The sequence below is a fragment of the Vulpes lagopus genome, chromosome 1 (assembly GCF_018345385.1).
Source record: "Vulpes lagopus strain Blue_001 chromosome 1, ASM1834538v1, whole genome shotgun sequence".
Taxonomy (NCBI): domain Eukaryota; kingdom Metazoa; phylum Chordata; class Mammalia; order Carnivora; family Canidae; genus Vulpes; species Vulpes lagopus.
Genome location: NC_054824.1, coordinates 110,618,764 through 110,645,485, shown reverse-complemented (window position 1 = coordinate 110,645,485; position 26,722 = coordinate 110,618,764). Strand labels below are relative to the sequence as shown.

Sequence of the window (26,722 nt, the reverse complement as noted above, 5' to 3'; positions counted from 1 at the left end):
CTGGGCTGAAGGCGGCGCTAAACCGCTAAGCCACCCGGGCTGCCCTCTTTCATTTTTTTAGATAGCTTTGCAGTAGACGCATAACAGAACAAGGAGGAAGGATGGAAAAGAAAGGCAGTGATGGGGAAAAGAGGTTTCTCCTCAAATGAGCCTTCTATCCCCAGATCCACCCTCCCACAGGAGCAGGCTGGGAGGCTGATAAGCTGTGACTCACTTTATTTCAAATCTGTAAAACCAGATCAGTTAATTTGGTTGAGTCAGCCAAGTAGAGAGATGCTGAGAATGGGACTGTCTGTGGGTTCCAAACCAGAATCCCTAACCTCTGAAGTGCTGGCCCCTTGGGAGACAGAATAGTTTTCTCCACTGGAAAAATAACTATACACAACTTTTAATATTAACCATTCTAAAATATATATACTACTTGTAAATGTTGATGTATCATGAATATCTTTCCACACCAACAATATTCATCTGCAATACTAGTTCTCAAAGTGTAATCTGGGGACCCTGGAAATCCCAAGACCTTTGCAGGGGGTTCATGAACTCCAAACTCTTTTTATTTAAATTCTAATACATTATTTTCCTTTTTAATTCTCCTGTCACAAGTTTAGAGTAGTTTACTAGAGACTACATAATACATGATATTGCAACATTTTAAATGCAGAAGCCAACAGAAAAATCCAGCTGCCTTCTATTAACTTTGACATTTAAGAGCACAAATGTAAAATAATACCATTTTTCTATTTTTTTTTGTTTTGCAATATGTACTTTTTTTTTCATACAATGTTGTTCATGTTACCATACAATAGTCCATTATTTTTAAGTGAAACAATGAATAAATATTTCTTAAATTTCTCTTTAAAAAAAAAGATTTTGTTTATTTAAGGGAGAGAGCAGGCATGTGAAGGAGTGGAGGGGAGGGGAGGGGAGGGGTAGAGGGGAAAGAATAGGGAGAGGGAAAGAATCTCAAGCTGACTTGGTGCCGAGTGCAGAGCCCCACGTGGGGCTTGATCTTACCGCCCAGAGATCATGACCTGGGCTGGAACAAGAGTGGGAGGCCTAAGTGGTGCTCTTCACGGGTCAAGAACAGGACGTGCCCGAGCTCGGTGACTCCCCACGGCAACCCCGAGGGCTGTATCTGTCCCGTCATGGACTTATTAAAAACGCAGGTTTCTGGGTTCTGTCTCAGACCTACTGAATAAGGATCTCCTAGGTGCCCCATTAAATTTCTCAGTTTAAACTTCAAAAATTTTGATAGATACTGCACATATAAAAACTCTTTGGTAAAACAAAACAAAACAAAACAAACAAACAAAAAAACTCTTTGGTGTCCTTAGTACTTTTCAAGAGTGTTAAAGGGTCCTGAGACGAAAAATGTGAGAACCTCACATGTTTTCATCATGTTTTAATAGCTGATTTAATTCATTGCACTGGGGTATCGTAATTCATTTAACCAGTAAGCAATGCCAAAGAACAAAATCCTTAGTTAAGTTTGTGTACACTCTTTATGTCTTTAAGATAGTTTTCAGGGATGATTTTTAACATGCATGTTTACTTACTGTAAAAAAAATGGACAATGTAATCCGCCCTCAGCTAATCACCTCTTTCCATTCTTTTCTGTTTTCTGCCCAGCAACAAAGGGGAATGTGAGGCATTTAAGATTACTAGTTTAAACGACTTTATCAGTAGATCACCATTTCCAAGGGGAAAATACTTCATGGATCATCTCGCAAGATGGGCTGCACCTTAAGCACGCTGAAATCTTTTAAAAATGCAAATTCCCAGGGGTGCGGGAAAGAACTGAGCGCAATTCTCAAATGCCCTTATCGGTGTTACCTATTTTTGTGAAGCACAGGCCGAAAAGCGTGCTGCGTCACACATGCCGGGGGGCGGGGGGGGGGCGGGGGGGGCGGTCCTGCTGAGACGGCGTGGGGCCTGGAGCCAGCTGTGCAGGGGCTGCAGGGCCCCGCTCGTCCCGAGCCCGGGCCTCCTCCGGGACCAGCACCACCCGGCGCCCCGCTCCTCCAGCCGCGCTCGCACGGCGCCGGGCTCTCACGAGGGGCGCAGCCAGTGTTAGCGGACTGCGGCACGAAGGCTCTGCCCAGGAGAGTCCGAACCCAGAGACCTGCTGCACTTGTAACACATCCAGGACGGGACAGATCCGGCTGCCTCCGGGGTTGCCGTGGGGAGTCTCTGCGCTCGGGCACGTCCCACACATGCTAAGTGCAGAGAACAGGCCTCGGACAAGGTCGGCCGCAGCCCCGCGCAGGCCGACAAGAAAAGCCGAGACCGGGCGGGAAAAGACCGGCGGCACAGCGCGCGTGGTGCCTGGGGCCGGAGAGTGGCCTCGGTGGGGCGTGACCGGAGGGTGGGGCGGGGCCGAAGCCGGGGGCGGGGCCGCAGTGAAGACGGGGCGGTGGGCCTGGAGGGCGGCGCCAGGGCCGGGGTAGAGGCGGGGCGCAGGGCCTGGTGGGCGGGGCGGTGGGCGGGGCCGGAGTGGAGGCGGGGCGCTGGGCCTGGAGGGCGGGGCCGGGCTCGAAGTGGAGGCGGGGCGCAGGGCCTGGAGGGCGGGGCGGTGGGCGGAGCCGGGGTGGAGGCGGGGCGGTGGGCGGGGCCGGAGTGGAGGCGGGGCCCGGTGGGCGGGGCGGTGGGCGGGGCCGGGTTCGGAGGGGAGGCAGGGCGCTGGTACTGGAGGGCGAGTCCGGAGCCGGAGTGGAGGCGGGGCGGTGGGCCTGGTGGGCGGGGCTGCGCTGGAGTGCAAGCGGAGGGGCCTGGTGGGTGGGGCCGTGGGCGGGGCCGGAGGGGAGGCGGGACGCCGGGTCTGGCGGGCGGGGCCGGGGTCGGAGTAGAGGCGGGGCGCCGGGTCTGGCGGGCGGGGCCGGGGTCGGAGTAGAGGCGGGGCGCCGGGCCTGGCGGGCGTGATCCCGGGTTCCGGGATCGAGTCCCATGTCGGGCTCCCTGCATGGGGCCTGCTTCTGCCTCTGCCTGTGTCTCTGCCTCTGTGTGTGTGTGTGTCTCTCGTGAATAAATAAATAAAATCTTAAAAAAAAAAAAAAAAAGAAAGAAAGAAAGAAAGAAAGAAAGAAAATTGGGCAGCCCAGGTGGCTCAGCGGTTTAGCGCCTGCCTTTGGCCCAGGGCGCGATCCTGGAGTCCCGGGATCGAGTCCCACATCGGGCTCCCTGCATGGGGCCTGCTTCTGCCTCTGCCTGTGTCTCTGCCTCTCTCTCTCTGTCTCTCGGTGTCTCTCATGAATAAATAAATAAGAGCTTTAAAAAGAAACATTGAGGAATCCATGGTACCTAAGGTATAGAATTCGAAGAATATCTTCACATTTCAATAAATTACACAAGAGTTCGTAATACAATTAATAATTTACTATCCCCTTTTAAAAAATATTTATTTATTATTTATGATAGACATAGAGAGAGGCAGAGACACAGCAGAGGGCGAAGCAGGCTCCATGCCAGGAGCCCGACACGGGACTCAATCCCGGGACTCCAGGATCGCGCCCTGGGCCAAAGGCAGGCGCTAAACCGCTGAGCCACCCAGGGATCCCCAATTTACGATTCCCTTTGTTATTTCTTGGGTTAAGGAATGACTGCCCACTCCTTTCCCTAAGCTGCTTCATCCTGCCTAGTTATATTAAGAGATAAAATGAGATAATCATTAGACTAATTTGCATTTTTAAATTTTGTGAAATGTTTTAAATTATGATTCAATATTAATAGTTTTATTTTTTATTTTTTAAAATTTTATTTATTTGTGAGAGACACAGAGAGAAAGAGGCAGAGACACAGGCAGAGGGAGAAGCAGGCTCCATGCAGGGAGCCCGATGTGGGACTGGATCCTGGGTCTCCAAGATCACGCCCTGGGCCAAAGACTGCACTAAACCGCTGAGCCACCCAGGCATCCCTCAATATTGATAGTTTTAAATAGGAGCTTAAAGTTGAATAATAGGCCTACAACCAAAGTTGAATAGTAGTGGTGCAGTATTATAACTAGTTATTTGCCTCAGCAACCTGATGATTCATATATATATGCATACATATATTTTATATACTTATATTTGAAGTTGGCTGACAAGACACTACTGTATAAAAAGTGTAGTTTGAAGGTTTAATCATTCATTGAGAATGTCCTTTAAATGATCACTCAAAAGTCTTTTAACACAATGAGTATTGGTTTATTTGTTTTGCTTTTCATTTCTGTTTGTTCTTAACCTAGCCCTTGCCTTTGAATTAAAGTTTTTTTGGTTTTTCCTTTTGTTTGTTTATTTAGCTTCCGGGAAGTTGATCGTCTTTGAAGAAACATGAAGTCACACGCTGTTGTTATGCTTACTCTAGCTGTCCTGGTGTTCCTGACATGGGTCCCTGTGTCGCTGACTTGTAACAAAGCACTCTGTGCCAGTGATGTGAGCAAATGCCTCATTCAGGTAGGACTAAGCGTACTTTTTATTATTATTAAAATGTAGAGCAGATATCGAGTGCCTATATAAAGGGTGTGTGTGTGTGTGTGTGTGTGTGTGTGTGTGTGTGTATGTATGGATATATGGAGATATATATATATATATGCCTGAGTATTAGGTAGGTCAGCTCCTGAGGTACTGAACTGCAACATGCTGGTCTGGGTTTTTATCTCCATAGTTTTCTTGCAGATATGCAATGTCAGATTTAAGAAGTTTGGTGCTGAAAATAATATCCGTCTTCATAAATATGCCACTGCAAAGTGATGAGCACTCCATTGAGATAAAGTAAAAGGTTTCCTTTTATTATCTAGTTTATAAACCAAAGAAACTCAATTACTATATTTAGAAAAATATTTAGGTGTACAATGAGATACCACCTCACACCGGTGAGAATGGCTGAAATTAACAAGTCAGGAAACGACAGCTATCCTAAGGATGCAGGGAGAGGGGAAAACACTCTTACACTGTTGGTGGGAATGCAAATTGATGCAGTTACTGTGGAAAACAGTATGGAGGTTCCTCAAAAAGTTGAAAATAGAGCTTCCCTGTGATCCAGCAATTGCACTACTAAGTATTTACCCCAAAGATAGAAATAGTGTGTATAAATGTATACATACAAATGCAGTGATGCGAAGGGGCACCTTTAACGATGTGGATGGAACTAGAGGATATTATGCTGAGTGAAATAAGTCAGTCTGAGAAAGAAAAACATGTAGGGGCACTTGGGTGGCTCATATGATCTCACTCATATGTGGAATTTAAGAAACAAAACAGGATCAGAGGGGAAGGGAGGAAAAAAATAAAACAAGATGAAACCAGAGAGGGAGATAAACCATAAGAGACTCTTAATCTTAGGACACAAAGTGAGGGTTGCTTGAGGCTATGGGGTGGGAGGTACGGGGTAACTGTGTGATGGGCATTAAAGAGGGCGTGTGATATCATGAGCACTGGGAGTTATATAAGACTGATGAATCACTGAATTCTACCTCTGAAACTAATAATAACAAATTTTAGGGCAGCCTGGGTGGCTCAGCGGTTTAGCGCTGACTTTAGCCCAGGGCGTGACCCTGGAGATCCAGGATCAAGTCCCACATTGGGCTCCCTGCATGGAGCCTGGTTCTCCCATGCACCGGGACACTGCCTGTGTCTCTGCCTTTCTCTCTCTCTGTCTCTCATGAATAAATAAATAAAATCTTAAAAAATTTTTTTTTAGCTAATCAGATAATAGTCATATTGTTCCCTTATATAATGTAACAGTTGTGTATTCTGTGCAACAGGCTATCCCAAATGTAGCTACTTAATGCAGTAAACATTTATGTGATGTGGTGTGTGAGGGTTGAGAGTCTAGGAGCAGTTGAGCTGGGTGCTTCTGGCTCGGGGTCTCTCACAAGGTTGCAGGCAAATTGGCTGAGATTGTGGAGAATCTGCTTCCAAAATACTTGACAATTATCTCTCTTTCAGTCATCAGGATAAGCTTAGTTACCATTCTCACTTTTCTGAAGAAAAAGGGAGGGTAAGTAGTTTGGTCAGGTTCATATAGCTAGTGATTGACTTTAGAACGAGGTCTTTGACTCCAAAGCCTGTGGCGGTTCTACCTAACATACTGGTTATTACTCCATAAAGTTGTGTTAATGAGTGGTGAACTTCACATCTTACAGAGCTGTTTTCTTTTCTCATCGTGTTAGACCATCAACAGTCTTGTGCCTTTTGTGTGTCTGTATTTATTAGTTTTTAGCTGTTGGCTAAGAAATTTGGTAACTACACACATTAGAATTCAGCGTAAGGTATGAGTCAGCTACCTCTTGGCTATAATCCTGACATAGAGCAGTTGTGTGTATGTATTAGAAGTGATAATGATTTTTATAGAGTTGAGGCATTTTGTATTTATTTTGGACATTTTGGTCCTTCTCATTTAATAGTCAAGATCCTAGGAAGCCTGACCTTTATCTAGTAGTTTGCCACCATCTCATGCTCTCTTTACCCTAACTCTGCATTTCAAACCAAAACATTAAAATAGGGAAGTTTGTTGGTTTGTTTTTATTTTTTTCCCACCGTGGACATCTTTAAGAATAAGTGGAAGAGAGGAGTATAGTGAAGGGCAGTTCCAGCAATCATTAATTCCGGACCACCCATATTTCATCTCTGTTCCTCTGCGCTGCTCACCCCAGATACGTCTTAATTTCAGGCAAATTGCTGATATTGTTTATCACAATTCTAATATATACATCTTAAAGATAAGAACTCTGAAACACAGCTATTAGCAATTTTAGGGGTGCCTGGCTAGCTGTGTTGGAAGAGCATGAGACTCTTGATCTCAAGGTTGTGTATTTGAGCCCCACGTTGGTGTAGAAATTACTTAAAAAAAAAAAAAGAAAGAAAGAATTAACAGTAATTTTAAATATCATCTAATTTTATACATGAAAGTTTTGATATGGCGTGTTTGCTTAGGCTCATGCTGGCAGAAAATTTTGAAGTCTATACATGAAGCCCAGCTTTGTGCTCTGGTCTGATGGGGAAGCTGTGTCACTTCCCACGTTGTTTCAATGTAGTTTCTTATTATTAGAAATAAAGTTGCAAATATAGCAACAGTTGCTATATTCATGTTCAGGTGGAATTTCACTTAAATCCTAAATTATTTTTGACTCTCCAAATCTGTAATTTCTGTTAGTTTGAATACTTAAAATTGGATTTTATTAAAATAACTTGCTTGGTAAAGGAATATTTTAAAGATAGCTTTTGGTTAATATTGATAAATACTCTTAAAAGTTTTTGGCTTGTTTCTTTTGTTTTTAAATTTAAAAACATGTAGGGGCACTTGGGTGGCTCATTCAGTTGAGCATCTGCCTTTGATTCAGGTGGTGTCCCTTGTCAGGCTCTCTGCTCAGAGTCTCCTTCTCCTTCTCCCTGTGCCTGCCACTTGCCTACTTGTGCACGTTCTCTCTCTCTCCCTCTGTCTAATAAATAAAATCTTAAAAATGAGTGTAAAAACTGGAAAATTGAGCTTTACTTGTTAAATGGTGACTCTAGTAAATTCATTGGAAAGAAGCTAAGACTTTAGCTTTACCATTAATTCGGTGATGCTGACATTTCTTGGTTCCTATTGTTCCTTCAGAGCCAGGAATCATCAGATCTTTTTCTGAAGTGGTAGAGACAACACTTCTGGTGCATAGTGGCAGGGTGTTTGAAGTTAAACATATCACAGGATCCAGAATTGGGGATTTTCTTGTTCATTTATTCACAAACAGTGGACATTGAAGTAAAATGTAGCAATTTTGACTCATTTTATGGTCTTGAAAACTCCAGCAGATTATTTCACATTCTGAACTTTATTTTCCTCTTTCTCCTCTTACTATGCTATGTAACAAACCACCCCAACAATCAGTGGCTGAAAACAATGTTGATTTTGCCCACAAGTTTGCATTCTGCAAGGTTCAGTGGGTAACTCACTACACAACACTAGGGCAGCTTGAAGGCTAAGGACTGGAGTTATCTGAAGCAGCACTATTCCCTGAAATGTTCTACAATGATAGAAACAGTCTGTAGTAGAAACAGTCCAGTGCAGTAGAAACTAGCCACATAAGGCTATTGAGCACTTGAAATATAATAATAATAATCGCTTTTGTGGTTGAAAAAATAGATTTTTAGATTTTTAGATTTTAGTTTTAATTAATTGAAATCTAAATAGCTATATGTGCCTCACTGATAAGTCTAACTAAATTAAGAAAATTCTCCAGCACTCTCATTCTCACTCACTCACTCGCTTTCTCACTTTCTCAGTTGTCTCTCTATATACTTCTCTAGTGTGTTGGTTTAAGACTAGAGATATCTCACATATTGGCTCAGGGCTCCCAAGATACCTGCTTTATGAAAGAAAGCTGAAGGAATATGTATTTTATGGTCTTACCTTAAAGGTTACAGTATTACCACCAGTCATAGGTCCACCTGGATTTAAGTGAAGGGAACATAGTCCCTACCTCTGATGGAGGAGCATAAAAAGAGTGTGTGGCATAAAATGGCATGGACATCTTTGAAAAATACAGTATGCTACAGATGAAGTGTAAAATAGATTAGTTGGCTAGATGATCTCAAAGTTTCCTTCTAACTCTATATAGTTCTAATGAAAGAAACTGACTGTTATGTGGTAAATATTCTCTTTATTAAAAATCAGAGTAAGAAAGGCATTTTTCTCCTTTTTTTAATTGAAGTATAGTTGATATACAATGTTACATTAGTTTGAAGTGTACAACATGTTGATTTGACAATTCTTTTTTTTTTTGTTTAAGATTTTATTTATTTATTCATGAGAAACACACAGAGAGGGAGAAAGAGGGGCAGAGACACAGGCAGAGGGAGAAGCAGGCTCCATGCAGGGAGCCTGATGTGGGACTCGATCCCCGGTCTCCGGGATCATGCCTTGGGCCGAAGGCTGCGCTAAACTGCTGAGCCACCCGGGCTGCCCCTGATTTGACAATTCTATACAGAACTCAGTGTTCACTGATTAAGTGTAGTTACAGTTAAAATATTTTTTAAAATATTTTATTTATTTAAGAGACAGAGAGCACACACTCAAGCGGGCTGGGGGAAGGGCAGAGGGAGAGGGATAAGCAGACTCCCTACTGATCAGGGAGCCGACTCAGGACTGAGGACTGCATCCCAGGACCCTGGGATCATGACCTGAGCTGAAGGCAGATGCTTAATCAGCTGAGCCACCCAGCCGCTCCTGTTGTTACAATATTATTGACTATATATTTCCATCTCTGTGACTTATGTTATACCTGGAGGTTTGTAAATATACCTCTTAATCTCTGTCTTATATATTTTCCTGTCTCCTCACCCCCACAGCCGTTAGTTTGTTCTCTATATTTAAGAATGTTTGCCTTACTTTTTAGATTCCACATTTAAGTGAAATCATATAGTATTTGTCTTTCTCTAACTCTTTTCACATAACATATTCTAGGTCTGTCCATGTTGCTGCAAATGGCAAGATCTCATTTTTTTTATGGCTAAGTAAGACTTATTTGTGTGTATGTGTGTGTGTATACTACTCTTCTTCATCCCTTCATCTGTGTGTGGACATGGGGTTGCTTCCATATCTTGGCTACTGTAAGTAATGCTGCAATAAACATAGCACGTATCTTTTCAAATTAATGTTTCCCTTTTCTTTGGGTAGTTTTCTTTATGGTATCATATGGTATTTTTGTTTTTAATTTTTTGAGTTACCTCCATACTGTTTCCTACAGTGATTGCACCAACATAAATACACATCAACAGTGCATGAGGGTTCCTTTTTCTCCACATCCTCTCCAACACTTGTTATTCCTTGACTTTTTGGTGGTAGCCTTTCTGACTGGTATGAGGTGATGCCTCTTGTGGTTTTGATTTGCATTTCCATGGTGATTAGTGATGTTGAACATCTTCTTATGTGTCTGTTGGCCATCTGGATATCTTCTTTGGAAAAATGTCTCTTCAGCTCATTTGCCCATTTTTAATTGGATTATTTGGGGTTTTTTTGGTGTTGAGTTATATAAGTTCTTTATGTTTTAAATACTAACCCTTTATCACATATATTATTTGCAAATATCTTTTCCCATTCAATGCGTTACCTTTTGTTTTATTGATATTTTCCTTACACTGTGCAAAGACTTTTTATTTTGGTGTAGTCCCACTAGTTTGTTTTTGTTTCCCTTGCCTCAGGAGACAAACCTAGAAAAATATTGCTAAGGCTGATGTCCAAAATATTATTGCCTATGTTTTCTTTTAGGAGTTTTATGGCTTCAGGTCTGATATTTAGGTCTTTCATCCATTTTGAGTTTATTTTTATATACGGTGTAAGAAAATGGTCCAGTTTCATTCACATGTAGCTGTCCAGTTTTCCCAGTGCCATTTATTGAAGAGACCGTCTTTTCTCTATTACATATTCTTGTCCGTTTGTTGTAGATTGATTGACAATATGGGTGTGGGTCTCTTTTGGGGCTTTCTATCCTGTTTCATTGATCTACATGTCTGTTTTTATGCCAATACAATACTGGTTTAATCACTACAGCTTTGTTAACTTGAAGTCTGGAATTGTGATGCCTGTCAGCTGTGCTTTTTCAAGATTGCTTTGGCTATTCAGGGTCTTTTGTAGTTTTATAAGAATTGTAGTATTATTTGTGCTAGTTCTGTGAAAAATGATGTTGGTATTTTGATAGGGATTGCTTTAAAAGTGTAGATTACAGGGATCCCTGGGTGGCTCAGCGGTTGAGCACCTGCCTTCAGCCCAGGGCATGATCCTGGAGTCCTGGGATCGAGTTCCGCATTGGGCTCCCTGCATGGAGCCTGCTTCTCCCTCTGCCTGTGTGAGAGGCAGACCTCTCTTTCTCTCTGTGTCTCTCATGAATAAAGAAATAAAATCTTTAAAAAAAAGGTGTAGATTGCTTTGGGTAGTATAGACATTTTAACAATTTTTGTTCTTCTAGTCCATGAGCATGGAATGTCTTTACCTTTCTTTGTGTCATCTTCAGTTTCTTTCATAAATGTCTTACAGTTTAAGAGTATAGGTTTCTCAGCTCCTTGGTTAAATTTATTCTTAGATATCCTTTTTATGCAACTGTAAATGGGATTGTTTTCTTTCTCTTTTTGCTACTTTATTATTAGTGTATAGAAATGCAATAGATTTCTGTATATTAATTTTGAATCCTGCAACTTTATAGGATTCATTTATCAGTTCTACTAGTTTTCTGGTGAAGTCTTTAGGATTTTCTATATATAGTATCAAGTCATCTTTATTTTTTTATTTTTATTTATTTTTTTAAATTTTTATTTATTTATGATAGTCACACACAGAGAGAGAGAGAGAGAGAGGCAGAGACACAGGCAGAGGGAGAAGCAGGCTCCACGCACCGGGAGCCTGACGTGGGATTCGATCCCGGGTCTCCAGGATCGCGCCCTGGGCCAAAGGCAGGCGCCAAACTGCTGCGCCACCCAGGAATCCCTATCAAGTCATCTTTAAAGAGTGAGCTTTATTTCTTCTTTACCAATTTGGTTGCCTTTTATTTCTTTTTCTTGTCTGACTGCTACAGATAAGACTTCCATTACTGTTGTGAATAAAAGTAATGAGAGTGGACATCCTTGTCTTGTTCCTGATCTTAGAGGAAAAACTTTCAGTTTTTCATTATTGAATATGATGTTATCAATGGGATTTTCATATGTGGCGCTTTCTGTGTTGGAGCATGTTCTCTCTAAACCCCCTTTATGGAGTTTTATCACGAATGTACTTTGTCAAATGCCTTTTTCTGCATATACTGAGGTAATGATAATGTTTTTATCCTTCCTCTTGTTAATATGATGTATCATGTTGATCACTTTGCAAATACTAAATCACCCATGCATCCTTGGAATAAATCCCATTTGATCGTGGTAAATTATTTTTTTAACATACTGTTGAATTGGTTTGCTAGTATTTTGTTGAGAATTTTTGCATCCATGTTCATCAGAGATATTGGCCTATAGTTTTCTCTTTTTGTGGTGTTTTTGGTTTGGGTATCAGGGTGATACTGGCTTCATAGAATGAATCTGGAAGTTTTCTTCTATTTTTTTTTGGAATAGTTTGAGAAGAATGGGTGTTAACACTTCTTTATTTATTTTTCACTTTTTTATTTTTTAAAAAAGATTTTAAGAGGGACTGAGAGGAGGGCCAGAGGGAGAGAATCTTCAAACAGACTCCCTGCTGAGCCTGGAGCCTGAGATCCTGAGATCCTGACCTGAGCCAGAGTCAGATGCTTAACTGAGTCACCAAGACATCCCAACACTTCTCGAAATTTTGGGTAAAATTCCCCTGTGAAGCCATCTGGTACTCAACTTTTGTTTGTTGGGAGTTTTTTGATAACTGATTCAATTTCCTTAATAGTAATTGGTCTGTTCAAATTTTCTATTTCCTCCTGATTCAGTTTTGGAAGATTGTGTTTCTAGGAAATTGCCCATTTCTTTTCAAGTTATCCAAATTGTTGGCATATAATTTTTCATAATACTATAATCCTTTATATATCTCTGGTGTTAGTTATTTATCCTCCTTTATTTCTGATTTTGAGCCCGCCCTCTTTTTTTTCCTGATGAGTCTGACTAAATGTTTATCTGTTTTGTTTATCTTTTCAAAGAACAATCTCTTGGTTTCATTGATATTTTCTATTATGTTTTTTATCCCCATTTTATTTATTTCTGCTCTAATGTTTGTTGTTTCCTTCCTTTTTCTAGGTTTGGGCTTTTTTTTTTTTTTTTTTTTTTTTAGCTAATACAACTAAATTGTAAAGTTAGGTTGTTCATTTGAGACTTGTTTTTTGATACATTAGACCTGTATCACTATAAACTTTCCTTTTATAGGAAAGTTTTTGCTTTTGCTTTTGCTGCAGTCCAAAAAGATTTTGGACTGTTGTGTTTTCCTTTCCATTTGTCTTCATGTATTTTTTTTAATTTCCTCTTTGATTTTATGGTTGACCCACCTGTTGTCTAGTAGCAGGTTGTTTAGCCTCCAGAAATTTTCCAGAATTATTTCTTGTAATTGATTTCTAGTTTTCATTGTGGTCAGAAAAAAAAGTCATATCAAACATATGACTTCAGTCTTCTTAAATTTATTGATATTTGTTTTATGGCCCAACATGTGATCTATTCTGGATAATGTGTATTTGGAAAGAATGTGTTTTTTGCTGTTTTGGGATGGAATGTTCTGGGTATGTCTGTTAGGTCCTTCTGGTTTAATGTGTTGTTCAAAGCCACTGTTTCCTTGTTGATTTTTTTTAAAGATTCTATTTATTATAATTTTTTTTTTTTTTTTTAATTTTTATTTATTTAGGATAGTCACAGAGAGAGAGAGAGAGGCAGAGACACAGGCAGAGGGAGAAGCAGGCTCCATGCACCGGGAGCCCGACGTGGGATTCGATCCCGGGTCCCCAGGATCGCGCCCTGGGCCAAAGGCAGGCGCCAAACCGCTGCGCCATCCAGGGATCCCAAAGATTCTATTTATTAAAAAAAAATTATTTATTTGAGAAAGAGAGAGAGTGAGTATGAGTAGGGGGAGGGGCAGAAGGAGAAGCATGCTTCCCACTGACCAGGGAGCTGGATATGGGGCTCTATCCCAGGACCGTGAGATCAATGACCTAAGCTGAAAGCATACGCTTAACTGGCTGAGCCACCCAGGTGCCCCTCCTTATTGATTTTCTATCTGGATTATATATCCATTGATGTGAGTGGGGTATTAAAGTCCCCTATTATTATTATATTGCTATCAGTTTTTTCCTTTATGTCTGTTAATATTTGCTTCAAGCATTTAGGTGCTCCTATGTGGGATGCATAGCTATTTATAATTGTTACATTATCTTGTTTCCTTGATCCCTTTATCATTGTGTAGTGCCTTCTTTGTCCCTTGCTATAGTCTTTTTAACAAATTAATTATTTTGAGAGAGAGGGCACATAAGCAGGGAGAGGGGCAGAGAGAGAGGAAGAGAATCTCAAGCAGACTCAATGCTGAGTGCAGAGATCCACACAAAGATTGATCTCACAACCCTGAGATCATGACCTGAGCTGAAACCAAGAGTCAGGCACTCAGCTGACTGAGTCACCTACATGCCCCCTATAGTCCTTGGCTTTTTTGTTTTTTGTTTTAAAGATTTTTATTTATTTGTTCGTAAGAAACAGAGGCAGGGGGAGAAGCAGGCTCCCCATAGGGAGCCCAATGTGGGCTCAGTCCAGGACCCTAGGATTACAACCCCAGGCAAAGGTAGATCCTCAACCACTGAGCCACTCAGGTGCCCCCATTCCTTGTTTTAAAGTCTGTTTTGTTTGACACAAGTATTGCTACTCCATTTATTTTTTTCTTTTTCATTTTCATGGTGAATGTATTTTCATCCCGACACCTTTAGTCTTTATGTGTCTTTAGGTCTGACATGAATTTCTTATAAGCAGCATATAGATAGGTCTTGTTTTTTTGTCTATTTAGTCACCATTCATCTTTTGATTGAAGCATTAGTCTATTTTCATATAAAGTAATTATTGATAGATATGTACTTTTTCCTGTTTTGTTGTTTTCTGACTGTGTAGTTTCTAAAGGCCTTTTTTTAAAAAGTCAAATTGTGGGGCACCTGGGTGGCTCATTTGGTTAAGCATCTGCCTTGGGCTCAGGTCATGATTATGGAGTCCTGGGATTGAGCCCCTAGTTGGGCTCCCCACTCAGCGGGGAGTCAGCTTCCCCTTTTCCCTCTGCCCCGCCTCCCCTTGTACTCTCTAATAAATAAATAAAACCTTTAAAAAAATAAATAAAAAGTCAAAAAAAATTTTTTTTAAAGTCAAATTGTTGGAAGGATACATAAAGAAAAATAATCCCTCGAATAATTTTTTTCTACTCTTATTTTGTTATTCGGTTAAAATACTTTTTTAAAAATATACTTTATTTGAGAGAGAGAGACCGTCAATTTTGGGAAGCAGGCAGAGGGAGAGGGAGAAGCAGACTCCCTGCTGAGCAGAGAGTGTAATGCATGGCTTGATCCCAGGACCTCAGGATTGTGACCTGAGCTGAAGGCAGGCACTAAACGTACTGAGCCCCCAGGTTCTCCAAGGTTGAAATACATTCAAACTTCCAAGTAATAGCTTCTACTTGTACTTCATCTAGTGTTTTTGTTTTTGTTTAGCCATATGGTTAAATAATAAGCTTCTACTACTGTTTTTTAACTTACCAATTCTAGATTATGTATCTAACCTGCCTTTCTGCCAGGACAGAACAGGCTTAGATTAGGCCATGGTTTGCTTACCATTCTCTCCCTGCCATCTCCTGCTCTGCCCTAATTGTTGCACTGTTTTTAGTTTCTCTCATGATTCTCTCTCTTTTTGATTTCTACTGTGTACTTAAACCTTTTTTTCTGTCCTATCATTTAAAAACATTATCTCTTGGGGTGCCACACTTCATTGATCGCCACACTTAATATCATAGAAAGTAAGGAAGTCAGTTTTCTTGCATCTTGTGAATACTGCCCTCAGAATTTTCTACTTTTGGAATAACTTCTTTTTTCTTTTTTTTAAAAATATTTTATTTATTTATTCATGAGAGACACACAGAGACAGAGAGAGAGAGAGACAGGCAGAGGGAGAAGCAGGCTCCATGCAGGGAGCCTGATGTGGGACTTGATCCCGGGACTCAATCATGGGACTCCAGGATCACATCCTGGGCTGAAGGTAGGCGCTAAACTGCTGAGCCACCCAGGGATCCCCCTACTTTTGAAATAACTTCTGATAGCTATCTCAAAGTCTGTGGGGAATGGGGTATCACCTGTACTCTCACTTTTATGTCATCAAGCTTGATAACATCTATATTCTGAAGGCACATAGTGTAATAGTTAAGAGCATGAACTCTGAAACCAGACTGAATTTGAATCCAGTTCTGTGATGTACAAGCTATCTGAACTTGGGCAAGGGAGTTAATGTTTCAGTGCCTCAATTTCTTCATCTGTGAAATGGTGATGATAACCATCCTATTGTGTATGGATTTTGTGAGGATTAGATATAGAGTACTTAGATCTAAGCACTTACAAACTATTACTTATATACTGGTATTTACATATTAATAAGTATTAGTATGTAAGTGCTATATCCATAATATTATGGATTATATATATCCGTAATTTATCCATAAATGTTACTAACCCTAGTTCTTTGTTTTGTAACCATTTTTAATCTTCCATGCTTTATTTACAGATATATTCTAAAATTGACCGTCAATAAGCCATGTTTATTTTGTAATGATTTTATAAATATTGTTGACTGTATGGTCCCACAGGGCACTATGATTACATTTTCTTTCTTGAATGATTTTGTTTTCCGAGAGTTTCTAATTGTCTTTCTTGATTTTGCATCATTAGTCATTAATACCTTATGTTGTCTTAAATTCTTAGTCTGTTTTTCCACCACCAAGGAGCCTCCCGTGTTGTTTTTAGACTTAACTGATGACTCTCTAGATCTAATGCAAGTTTTCCTGTAGTGCATCCCCACTCTTACTTTCCTAAGTTGGCTCCACTATTTCTTTGATTCCATGTCTTGTTCTTTTCCTGATTTAGTCTCATTTTGTTGTAACATGCCCTAGACTATTTTCTGACAAAGGCAATATAGGGAGGAAACATTCTGGGTACCATATCTCTTTAAAATACATTTATTCTCATTTTATTTATACCTGACTGGTAATTTGCCTGAATATAGAATTCTGTGTTACATTATTTTCCCTGGAAACTTTGAAGATACTTCCTGTCTTTATGTTCCTGGCATTCTATATTGCTAGTAAGAAGTCTGATGCTGGTTTTTTTGTTTGTTTGTTTGTTTGTTTGTTTTTAATTCTCTGTAGGTGACTTTGTTAGTTTGTTCCTTTTTTTTTTTTTTTTTTTTTTAATTCATGAGAGACACAGAAAGAGAGAGGCAGAGACACAGGCAGAGGGAGAAGTAGGCTCCATGCAGGGAGCCCGATGTGGGACTCGATCCCAGGACCCCGGGATCACGCCCCAAGCCAAAGGCAGACGCGCCTAATCACTGAGCCACCCAGGCGTCCCTGTTAGTTTGTTTCTTCCTTCTCTCTGGAAACCTTTAGTTTCATATCCTTACCTTCGGTGTGGGCACTGTGATGGGTACCTTATGAATCTCTTTTAGGAGACAGGAGGTGTGTTGTGAGCTCAAGACTGGAATATTTCCTTTTATTATTATTTTTATATGTAATACCCACTCTTTTTTCCTGGAACTCTGGTTTCTGTAAGTTTAAGTTAGATACTCTAAGTCTTAGTTGTTTTAAACAGCTTTATTGACTTATAATTCTAATACTATAAATTGCACACATTTAAATGTCCGATTCACTGGTTTTTAATGTATTCACAGAGTTACACAACTATCACCACAATTGAATTTTAAAATATTTTGGTACCCTAAAAAGAAACTCATACCTAGCACTCACTCTCCATTCCTTCTTCGCAGCACCTCGGCAACCACCAGTCTACTTTAAATCTTTCTGTATGTCTATTCTGGACATTTAATATAAATAGAGTCATATATGTTGTCTTTTATGTCTGGCTTCTTTTATTAAGCATAATTCTTTCATGATTCATCCATGTTATAATAAGTACCAGTACTTCATTATTTTATGGTCAAATAGTATTTCACAGGATAGATCTATAGATCTACCACATTTAACTTATACATTCATCAGTTAATGAATATTTGGATCGTTTCCACTTTTTGGCTAGATGAATACCACGAGTATTCATCTACAAGTTTTTAATTTGGACATATATTTTCATTTCTTTTGGGTATATACCTAAGAGTAGAATTTGTAGGCCATACTTGCTGTGTTTAACATTTTCAGGAACTGCTAAAGTATTTTCCAGAGTGACTTCATACATTCCCACCACCAGTGTTTGAGGGCTCCTGTGAACCTATGCCCATTTTTAAATTGGCTTTTGTGTCTTTTCATTGTTGAGTTATAAGAGTTCTTTGTATATTATGCATACAAATCTCCTATCAGAAATATCAGTTGCAAGTAATTTCTCTCATTCTGTGAGTTGTTTTTTACTTTCCTGATGGTATCATTTGGAATACAAAAATTTTTAATTTTGATACAGTCTAATTTATCTACTTTTGTTGCTTGTGTGTTTGGTGTTTTGGCTAAGAAACTATTGGCCTAATTCAAGGTCACAAAGATCTACTTGTATATTTTCCTCTGATAATTTTATAGTTTTAGCTCTTTAGGTCTGTGATTTATGTTGAGTTGATTTTTGCGTGTCCAACTTTATTTTTTTATGTATGGAATTACCCCATCACCATTTTTTGAGACAATTTTTTCCCTATGGAATTATCTTGGCACACTTGTTGAAAATGATTTGACCAAAAGGATAAGCATTTATATCGGAACTTTCATTTCTATTCCATTGATTTATATGTTCATCTTTATGTCAATACCATGTTTGTCTTGATTACTATAGCTTTGTGGTATATTCTGAAATCAGGAAATATGAGTTTTCCAGTTTTGTTCTGTTCAGAGACTGTTTTGACTGTTTTGGGTCCCTTGTATTATCATGTGAATTTTAAAATCAGCTTGTCAATTTCTTTAATAAAACCAGCCATGGATTTTTTTTTTTTAATACAGACTTTACTTTTTAGAATAGTTTTAGGTTTAAAGAAAAATTGAGCAGAAAGTATGTGAAGATCCAGTATACTCTTTCCCCTATACACACCCACTGTTTCCCCAATTATTAACATCCTGCATTAGTTGGTACATTTGTTATAACTGATGAACCCATACTGACACACTACTGTTACCTAAGGTCCATAGGGCTTAAGTTAGGGTTCACTCTTTGTGTTGTATAGTTCTGTGGGTTTTGACAGATGCATAATGTCATATATCTGCTATTACAATATGACACAGAATAGGTTCATTGCCCTAAAACCCCCCTGTACTTCCACTTGACCCTCCCTTTTTTTCCCTCCCGCAAGCCTCTCCCCAGCCTTTGGCAACCAATGATCTCTTTCAATATCTCTGTAGTTTTGTTGTTTCCAGTATGTTGTATAATTGGAATTGCACAGTATATAGCCTTTTCAGACTGCTGTCTGTCACTTGGCAATATGCATTTAGGGTTTTTCCACGTCTTTTTGTAGCTTGATAGCTAATTTCTTTTTATTGCTGATTTATATTCCATTGTATAGATGTACCATAGTTTGTCTATTTACCTGTTGAGGGACATCTTGAATCCTTCCAAGTTTTAGCAGTTAACAGGAAAGCTGCTACAATCAGCCATGTGCAGATTTTTATGTGGACATAAGTTCTCAGCTCATGGTAAATGCCAAGAATCACAATTGCTAGATCATATTCTAAGAGGAACTGCCAAACTGTCTTCCAAAGTTGTACATTGTAAGGAACTGCCAAACTATCTTCCAAAGTGGCTCTACATCCTTGTCAACATGTAGTGTTGTCTGTGTTTTGAATTTTAGCCATTCTGAAAGGTGTATATTAGTGTCTTGTTATTTTATTTTTTTTAAGTAGACTCCATGCCCAGTGTGAGGCCTAGTGTGAGGCCCATTGTAGGGTTTGAACTCATGACCCTGAGATTAAGACCTGTGCTGAGATTGAGAGTTGGATGCTTAACCAATTGAGGACACTCAGGTATCCAATGTCTCATTATTTTAATTTGCAATTTTGTGCCAGCATGATATTGAGCATCTTTTTTTTTTTTTTTTTTTTTTTTTTAAGATTTTATTTACTGGGATGCCTGGTGGCTCAGTGGTTGTCTGCCTTTGGCTCAGGGCGTGATCCCAGAGACCCGGGATCAAATCCCACGTCGGGCTTCTTGCATGGATCCTGCTTCTCCTCCCTCTGCCTGTGTCTCTGCCTCTCTTTCTGGGTCATAAATAAATAAATTAATTAATTAATTAATTAAATAAAATAAAATAAAATATAAAATAAAATAAAATGATTTTATTTACTTATTCATGAGAGACACAAAGAGAGCAGAGACACAGGCAGAGGGAGAAACAGGCTCCATGCAAGGAGCCTGATGTGGGACTCGATCCTGGGACTCTGGGATCACGCCCTGAGCCAAAGGCAGATGCTCAACCACTGAGCCACCCAGGTGTCCCTTGAGCATCTTTTCATATGCTTTATTTGCCATCTGTACATCATCCTTTGTAGATGCCTATATCTTTTGCCCACTTTTATTTATTTTTTTTTTAATTTTTATTTATTTTTATTTATTTATGATAGTCACAGAGAGAGAGAGAGGCAGAGACACAGGCAGAGGGAGAAGCAGGCTCCATGCACCAGGAGCCTGATGTGGGATTCGATCCCGGGTCTCCAGGATCGCGCCCTGGGCCAAAGACAGGCGCCAAACCGCTGCGCCACCCAGGGATCCCTTTTGCCCACTTTTAAAATAGAATTGTTCATTTTCTTAATTGTTGGGTTTTAAAAGTTCTTTGTATATTTTGGATAACAATCCTTTATTCTTTATGTCTTTTGCAAATATTTTCTATCGGTCTCTGGCTTGTGTTCTTATTCTCCTGACAGTGTATTTTGCAGAGCTTCTGCAAAAACTTTCTGCAGAAACTTTTTGTTTTTGTTTCTTTAATCAAAAAAAATTTTTTTATATAGGTAATCTCTACACCCAATGTGGGGCTCAAACTCATAACTCCAAGATCAAGAGTCACATGTTCTTCTGACTGAGCCAGCCAGGCACCCCGCAGAGCAGAAGTTTTTAATTTTAATGAGGTCCAACTTCTCCATTTTTTTCTTTCACAGGTTATATCTTTTGGTGTTGCCAGCTGGGATTCTGAGAGGGATTGCACTGAATCTTAGATCAGTTTGGAAAGTCTTGCCATCATAAGTGTTAAGTCTTCTAATTCATGAATGTGAATGTCTTTCCTTTTATTTAGATTTTTCTTTAATTTTCTTTCAACGGTGTTTTGCAGTTTTCAGTTTGCAAGTCTTATATTTCTTTGTTAAATTTATTTCTAAGTATTTTATTCATTTTGCTGATGTCATAAATGGAATTGTTTTCTTAATTTCATTTTCAGATTGTTCATTTCTTGTATATACTGCTATAGATATTAAATCTGTTTTTACCATCCTGTTTGGCATTCTGAGAGATGTCCTTGACTTTACCTTGAACCCTTTCTATTAAATTTTTAAATTTTAGCAATAACTCTTGAATTTCAGGAACTCCTATTTTCTACTTGTCAGTTTTTCATATTAACACTTTTACTTTTGAATGCAGTATTTTCTCAGATATCTCTGAAGATACTTGTTAGAAGCTTTGCTGTATATGTTTCTCCCTCCACCCCTCCATTTTGTTACCTGGATTTCTTTTTCTCCCTAGACTGTTTTTTTTTCTTTTATCTTATGTATTTTTCATATGGCAGGCTTTCCTCAAATATATGGCATTCCTTAGCTGTCCATTATAGTTAAGAATGAGGCAATTAAGCCTGGTTGGGAGATTGTGTTCTTAGGCAAGGCTGACATACCCAACAATAGAGGATATCACTTGAGGGGGTCGGAAGCCCTTGAATGCTGAAATATGTTCTCTGCTCTGAGACTGATCGTTCTTCTAAAGAGAAGTTTTTAGTTAGTTTTGATTGGTTGGTTATCTTACTGTGGTTGGGATGGTTGAATAGTCAGTAGATGCCTAGTTCTTGTCTTTTTGCTCCAATGCAGGGAAACAGCTGGAACAGTCTGATAGAAATGTGACCTTGAATGTCCTCTTTTATTTATATTTCTTGAGTTGAAGAACAGATTGGCTACTGATGTTTCATGTGCTAAGAATTGGCAGCTAGGGTTATTGGATCCTTTAAAGGCTTTAGGGGATTCCCAAAATTATATTCAAAATTGTTTGTGTACAGTTTTCATGGCAGAAATGTTCATACCGGGATCCCTGGGTGGCGCAGCGGTTTAGCGCCTGCCTTTGGCCCAGGGCGCGATCCTGGAGACCCGGGATCAAGTCCCACGTCGGGCTCCCGGTGCACGGAGCCTGCTTCTCCCTCTGCCTGTGTCTCTGCCTCTCTCTCTCTCTCTCTGTGTGACTATCATAAATAAATAAAAATTAAAAAAAAAATAAAAAAATAAAAAAAATAGAAATGTTCGTACCTTTTTTTTTTTTTTTTTTTTTTTTAAGATTTTACTTATTGGGCAGCCCCAGTGACTCGGCAGTTTAGCGCTGCCTTCAGCCCAGGGCATGATCCTGGAGACCCAGGATCGAGTCCCGTGTCTGGCTCCCTGCAGGGAGCCTGCTTCTCCCTCTGCCTGTGTCTCTTCTTCTCTCTTTCTCTGTCTCTCATGAATAAATAAATAAAATCTTTTAAAAAATGATTTTATTTATTTATTCATGAGAGACACACAGAGACAGAAAGAGGCAGAGACACAGGCAGAGGGAGCAGCAGGCTCCCTGCAGGGAGCCCGATGTGGGACTGGGACTGGGACTGGGACTCCATCCCCATCCCGGGACTCCAGGATCACTCCCTGGGCCAAAGGCAGGCGCTAAACTGCCGAGCCACCCAGGGATCCCCGCCCCTTTTTTTTTTTTAAAGAAATGTCCATACCTTTCAGTAGGTTCTCAAAGTGTCTGGAAAGGTTAGGAATTACTGGGGTTTTGCTGGTTTCCATTCCAGGTATTAAGTTGTCATTAAAATCCTTTCAAATTCAGCAAAGTACAAGACATGTTGACATTTTAGATGACAATAATAGCTTTTCTCCTTTAACTATGGAAAAACAGGTATAGAAATGAAGGTGGGAGATAAGTACTTTAAGAAAGACAATGCTATAGAAGTTTAGGAAAGATGTTACTTCCCTCTTACAGGGAATTTAGGTTCTCTTTTTGTTATTTAGATTTGGTTTGAACAACATCTGTAGTGTTGAAGTGGTGTATGTGAGGTTAAGTTAAAACATTTATTTATGTTGAACCCTCTGCAACTCATGAAATAACTGAGTATAAAAAATTTTCTCTGGAAGCTCACATCATGTAAATGTTTGTTACCAGCATGGTTGCAAGGCAGCATGGTCATTCCTACCACTCCTACAAGTTGCTATGCATCAGGGTGGTCCCTGTATAAATATTTATTTTTTTGTTTCTGGCAGGAAAGAAATCTAACTTTAAACATTAAGAAAGTAAAATTGTCATCTTGTGTATTTCCTTGCTTATATAATGAATGGTTTAAATGTTCTATTTCAGAGGGAAAAAATGGTCATATAAGATTTTGCTTTTAACTATATCTTTATTAGTTTTTTTCTGTAAAAGAATATTTAAAATTTGTATTAGTATTGTACTTTTACCCCAGAAATCTTAAGATCTATATTTTATTATGAATGGAAAAACCCATTATTGCCTTGTGAGTACCTTTGGCTAATGTTTATGGTCATATTTAGTATAGCGTAAACATTATATTTCATGAAAAAATTCAAACTTATGTTCAGAGATCATTGATGCATTATTTTAGCACTTTACTGGTTATCTGAATATTTATTTAGCACTTATTTGTACTAAATCAACAGTCTGCTTTTTAAACTGCCAAATCTTAGATTTTTGAAATAAGTTGGGATTTCTAAATAATTTTTTATTAATCTATTTTCTACAAGTGTATTTTGTCTTAAGTTAAAAATGTAAGTAGTTCAGATAACCTCAGGCCTTCTTAAACACAATAACCTAAAAAATTAACTTTTTCTTCCTTGCTTTGGGTAGTATGGACATTTTAACAATATTTATTTTCCCAATCCATGAGCATGGAATATCTTTCCATTTGTTTGTGTCCTCTTCAATTTCTTTCATCCCCGTTTTATAGTTTTTGGAGTATAGGTCTTTCACTTCCTTGGTTAAGTTTATTCCTGGGCATTTTATTCTTTAGGTGTAATTGTAAATGGGATTATTTTAATTTCTCTTTTTCTACTTCATTATTAGTGTATAGGAATGCAGTGGATTTCTGTGTGTCAGTTTTTTATCTTGCATCCTTACTGAATTCATTTATGAATTGTAGTTTTTTCATGGTGTCTTTAGGGTTTTCTATGTATAATGTCATGTCATCTGCAAAAAGTAAAAATTTTACTTCTTTCTTACTACTTTGGATGACTTTTTTCTTCTCTGATTGCTGTGGGTAGGACTCTCAGTACTGTGTTGAATAAAAGTGGTGAGAGTGGATATCCTTGTCTTGTTCCTGATCTTAAAGGAAAGACTCTCAGTTTTTCATCACTTCCACATTGAGTGTGATGTTAGCTGTGGGTTTTTCATATATGGCCTTTATTGTGTGAGGTATGTTCCCTCTAGACCTACTTTGTTGAGGGTTTTTATCATGAGTGGATGTCATACTTTGTCAGATGCTTTTTCTACATCTATTGAAATGCTCATACGGTTTATGTTCTTTTTCTTGTTGATGTGATGTATCATGTTGATTAATTTGTGCATATCGAACCAGCCTTGCATCCCAGGAATAAATCCCACTTAATCATGGTAAATAATTTTTTAAATGTATGTTTGGATTCAGTTTACTCATTTTTTTTTTTAAGATTTTATTTATTTATTCATGAGAAACAGAGGGAGAGAGGCAGAGACACAGGCAGATGGAGAAGCAAGCTCCCCAGGAGGAGCCTGATGTGGGACTTGATCCCAGGTCCCAGGATCATGCCCAGAGCCAAAGGCAGATGCTCAACCACTGAGCCATCCAGGCGTCCCAGTTTACTAATGCTTTGTTAAGGATTTTGCTTTGTGTTCATCAGAGATACACACCCTATATTTCTCTTATTTTGTGATTTCTTTTGTCTAGTTTTGGCATCAGGGTAATGTTTGCCTCATAGAATGAATTTAGAAGGTTTCCTTTTTCTTTTTATTTTTTGAATCTGGCTAAAGATTTGTCAATTTTGTTGATCTTTTGAAAGAACCAGCTCTTGTTTCATTGATCTGTTCTGGTTTTTTTTTTTTCTATTTCATTTATTTCTGCTCTAGTCTTTATTATTTCCTTCTTTGTACTGGTTTTGTGTTTGTTTGCTCTGTTTTCTTCCCCAGATTCAGGAATTTTTCAGCTATTATTTCCTCAAATAAATTTTCTGCCCCTTTTCTCTCTCTCTTCTTCTAGGATCCTTATAATGTGAATGTTACAATGCTTGATGGGATCATTGATTCCCTTAATCTATTTTTATTTTTTATTATTTTTTTCTCTCTTCTGTTCAACTTGATTGCTTTCTATACTCTGTCCTTCAGATTACTGATCTGTTCTTCTGCTTCCTTTAATTTACTACTTATTCCATTTCATGTATTTTTATTTTTAGTTATTAAGTTCTTCATTTCTGATTGATTGGTTCTTTATGTTTCTTATGTTTTCTCTTTTTTCATGTTTCTCTTTGTCGAGGTCCTCTGAGATTCTCTACTCTTAAGTCCAGTGGGTATCTTTATAATGATTACTTTAAATTCTCTATCAACTATATTACTTATTTCTGTTTCATTTAGCTGTCTTGTTGTGATTTTGTCCCATTTTTTTCACTTGGGACTTATTTCTCCGTCTCCTCATTTTGACTAATTCTTGTGTCTGTTTCTGTGTGTTAGGAAATTCAGCTATGTCTCCTGCTCTTGAAAGTAGTAGCCTTATGAAGAAGAGGTCCTATAGTGCCCTCCAGTGTAGTGTCACCTGTTCATAAGAACTTGGCACTTCATGAGTATCTCCTATGTGTGCTGTATGTGCTCTACTGTTGTGGCTGAGCCACTTTGCTTTCAGTCATCTGCAATGGCTCTTTTTGCCTGTTGTGGGCAGGATTTGGTCCCTGTGTTGTTAGAGGGCCCAGTTTGGGGCTGCCTTTGGCTTGCCAGTCAGACCAGGCATTTGCCAGAGATGCAGTAGCACCAAACTGCAGGGTGTTTTCCTTATGTTTTCCCCTGAGAAGCTTTAGTTTCATTTCAGCATGGCTACAATCTGACAGGTGTGAGATTATCTTCCCCTCTCCTTGGGACAGGAGTCACTTTGGAGTGGTACTGGCCCTTGTCAGGGCCCCTTGAACACTGCCAGGCTTGTGGCACTGCTTTGGATGGGCTCTAGCCAAGGGCCTATGGGAGGGGGCAGCTCTGCAGGAGACTTAAGCTAGGAGGAGAGCTAGGTGGAGAGCGTTGTGGTGTGCTGGTTCCCACTGGTGTCCTCTCATGTGTCTGAGTATCTAGGCTGGGAGTCTGGGCAGGCCAATGGCACCCTCCAGCTCTTTTATGTTTGGAGAAGCCTCCCAGCATTCCAGCACCTCCCGCACACGCTCTAAGATTCTTAACCAATTTCCCTTCTCTATACTCAGATATTTTTCACATTGCTGCTTCTGTGCTGTATCTTTGAGGGCAAGAACTCCATTTCCTATGCTCTTTGGCTTTTCCAGAGCTGAGCTCACTGGTTTTAAAGTTCCGAGTGTTAAGCCCCACTGATTGTGAGAACCTGAAAAATGATGCCCCTCTGACTTTCAAAGCCAAATGTTGGGAGGATTCATCTTCCCCACGATGGTTCCTCGTGCCAGGGGTGCTTGGCATGAAGGTCTTTTTCTCTCCCCTCTCGGCACCACGGCATCCTGCCCTCTAGCAGATAGCCTCACAGGTCTGTTTGGCGCCCCCTGCATTTTCCACCTTTCCTGTTCTCTTCAGTGAGGCCTCTCCTCTATATTTAGCCATGGAGAGTCTGTTCTGACGGTCTTCGGGTCGTTTTCTGGGTTATTTACACTGATGTGGGTGTTATCTGGTTGTAGCCTTAGGATGAGGCTAACTTGG

At 39.5% G+C, this 26,722-nt stretch overlaps 1 protein-coding gene across 1 annotated transcript in view; it reads left to right on the top strand.

Annotated features, from left to right (window-relative positions):
* The first annotated feature begins 4,279 nt into the window (after window positions 1–4,279).
* Window positions 4,280–26,722, top strand: part of TWSG1 (twisted gastrulation BMP signaling modulator 1) — a 65,494-nt gene continuing 43,051 nt past the window's right edge. The window contains exon 1 of the mRNA XM_041771862.1: window positions 4,280–4,433. Coding sequence (XP_041627796.1) covers window positions 4,311–4,433 — 123 coding nt within the window. The 5' untranslated portion in view covers window positions 4,280–4,310. The remainder of the gene's footprint in view (window positions 4,434–26,722) is intronic.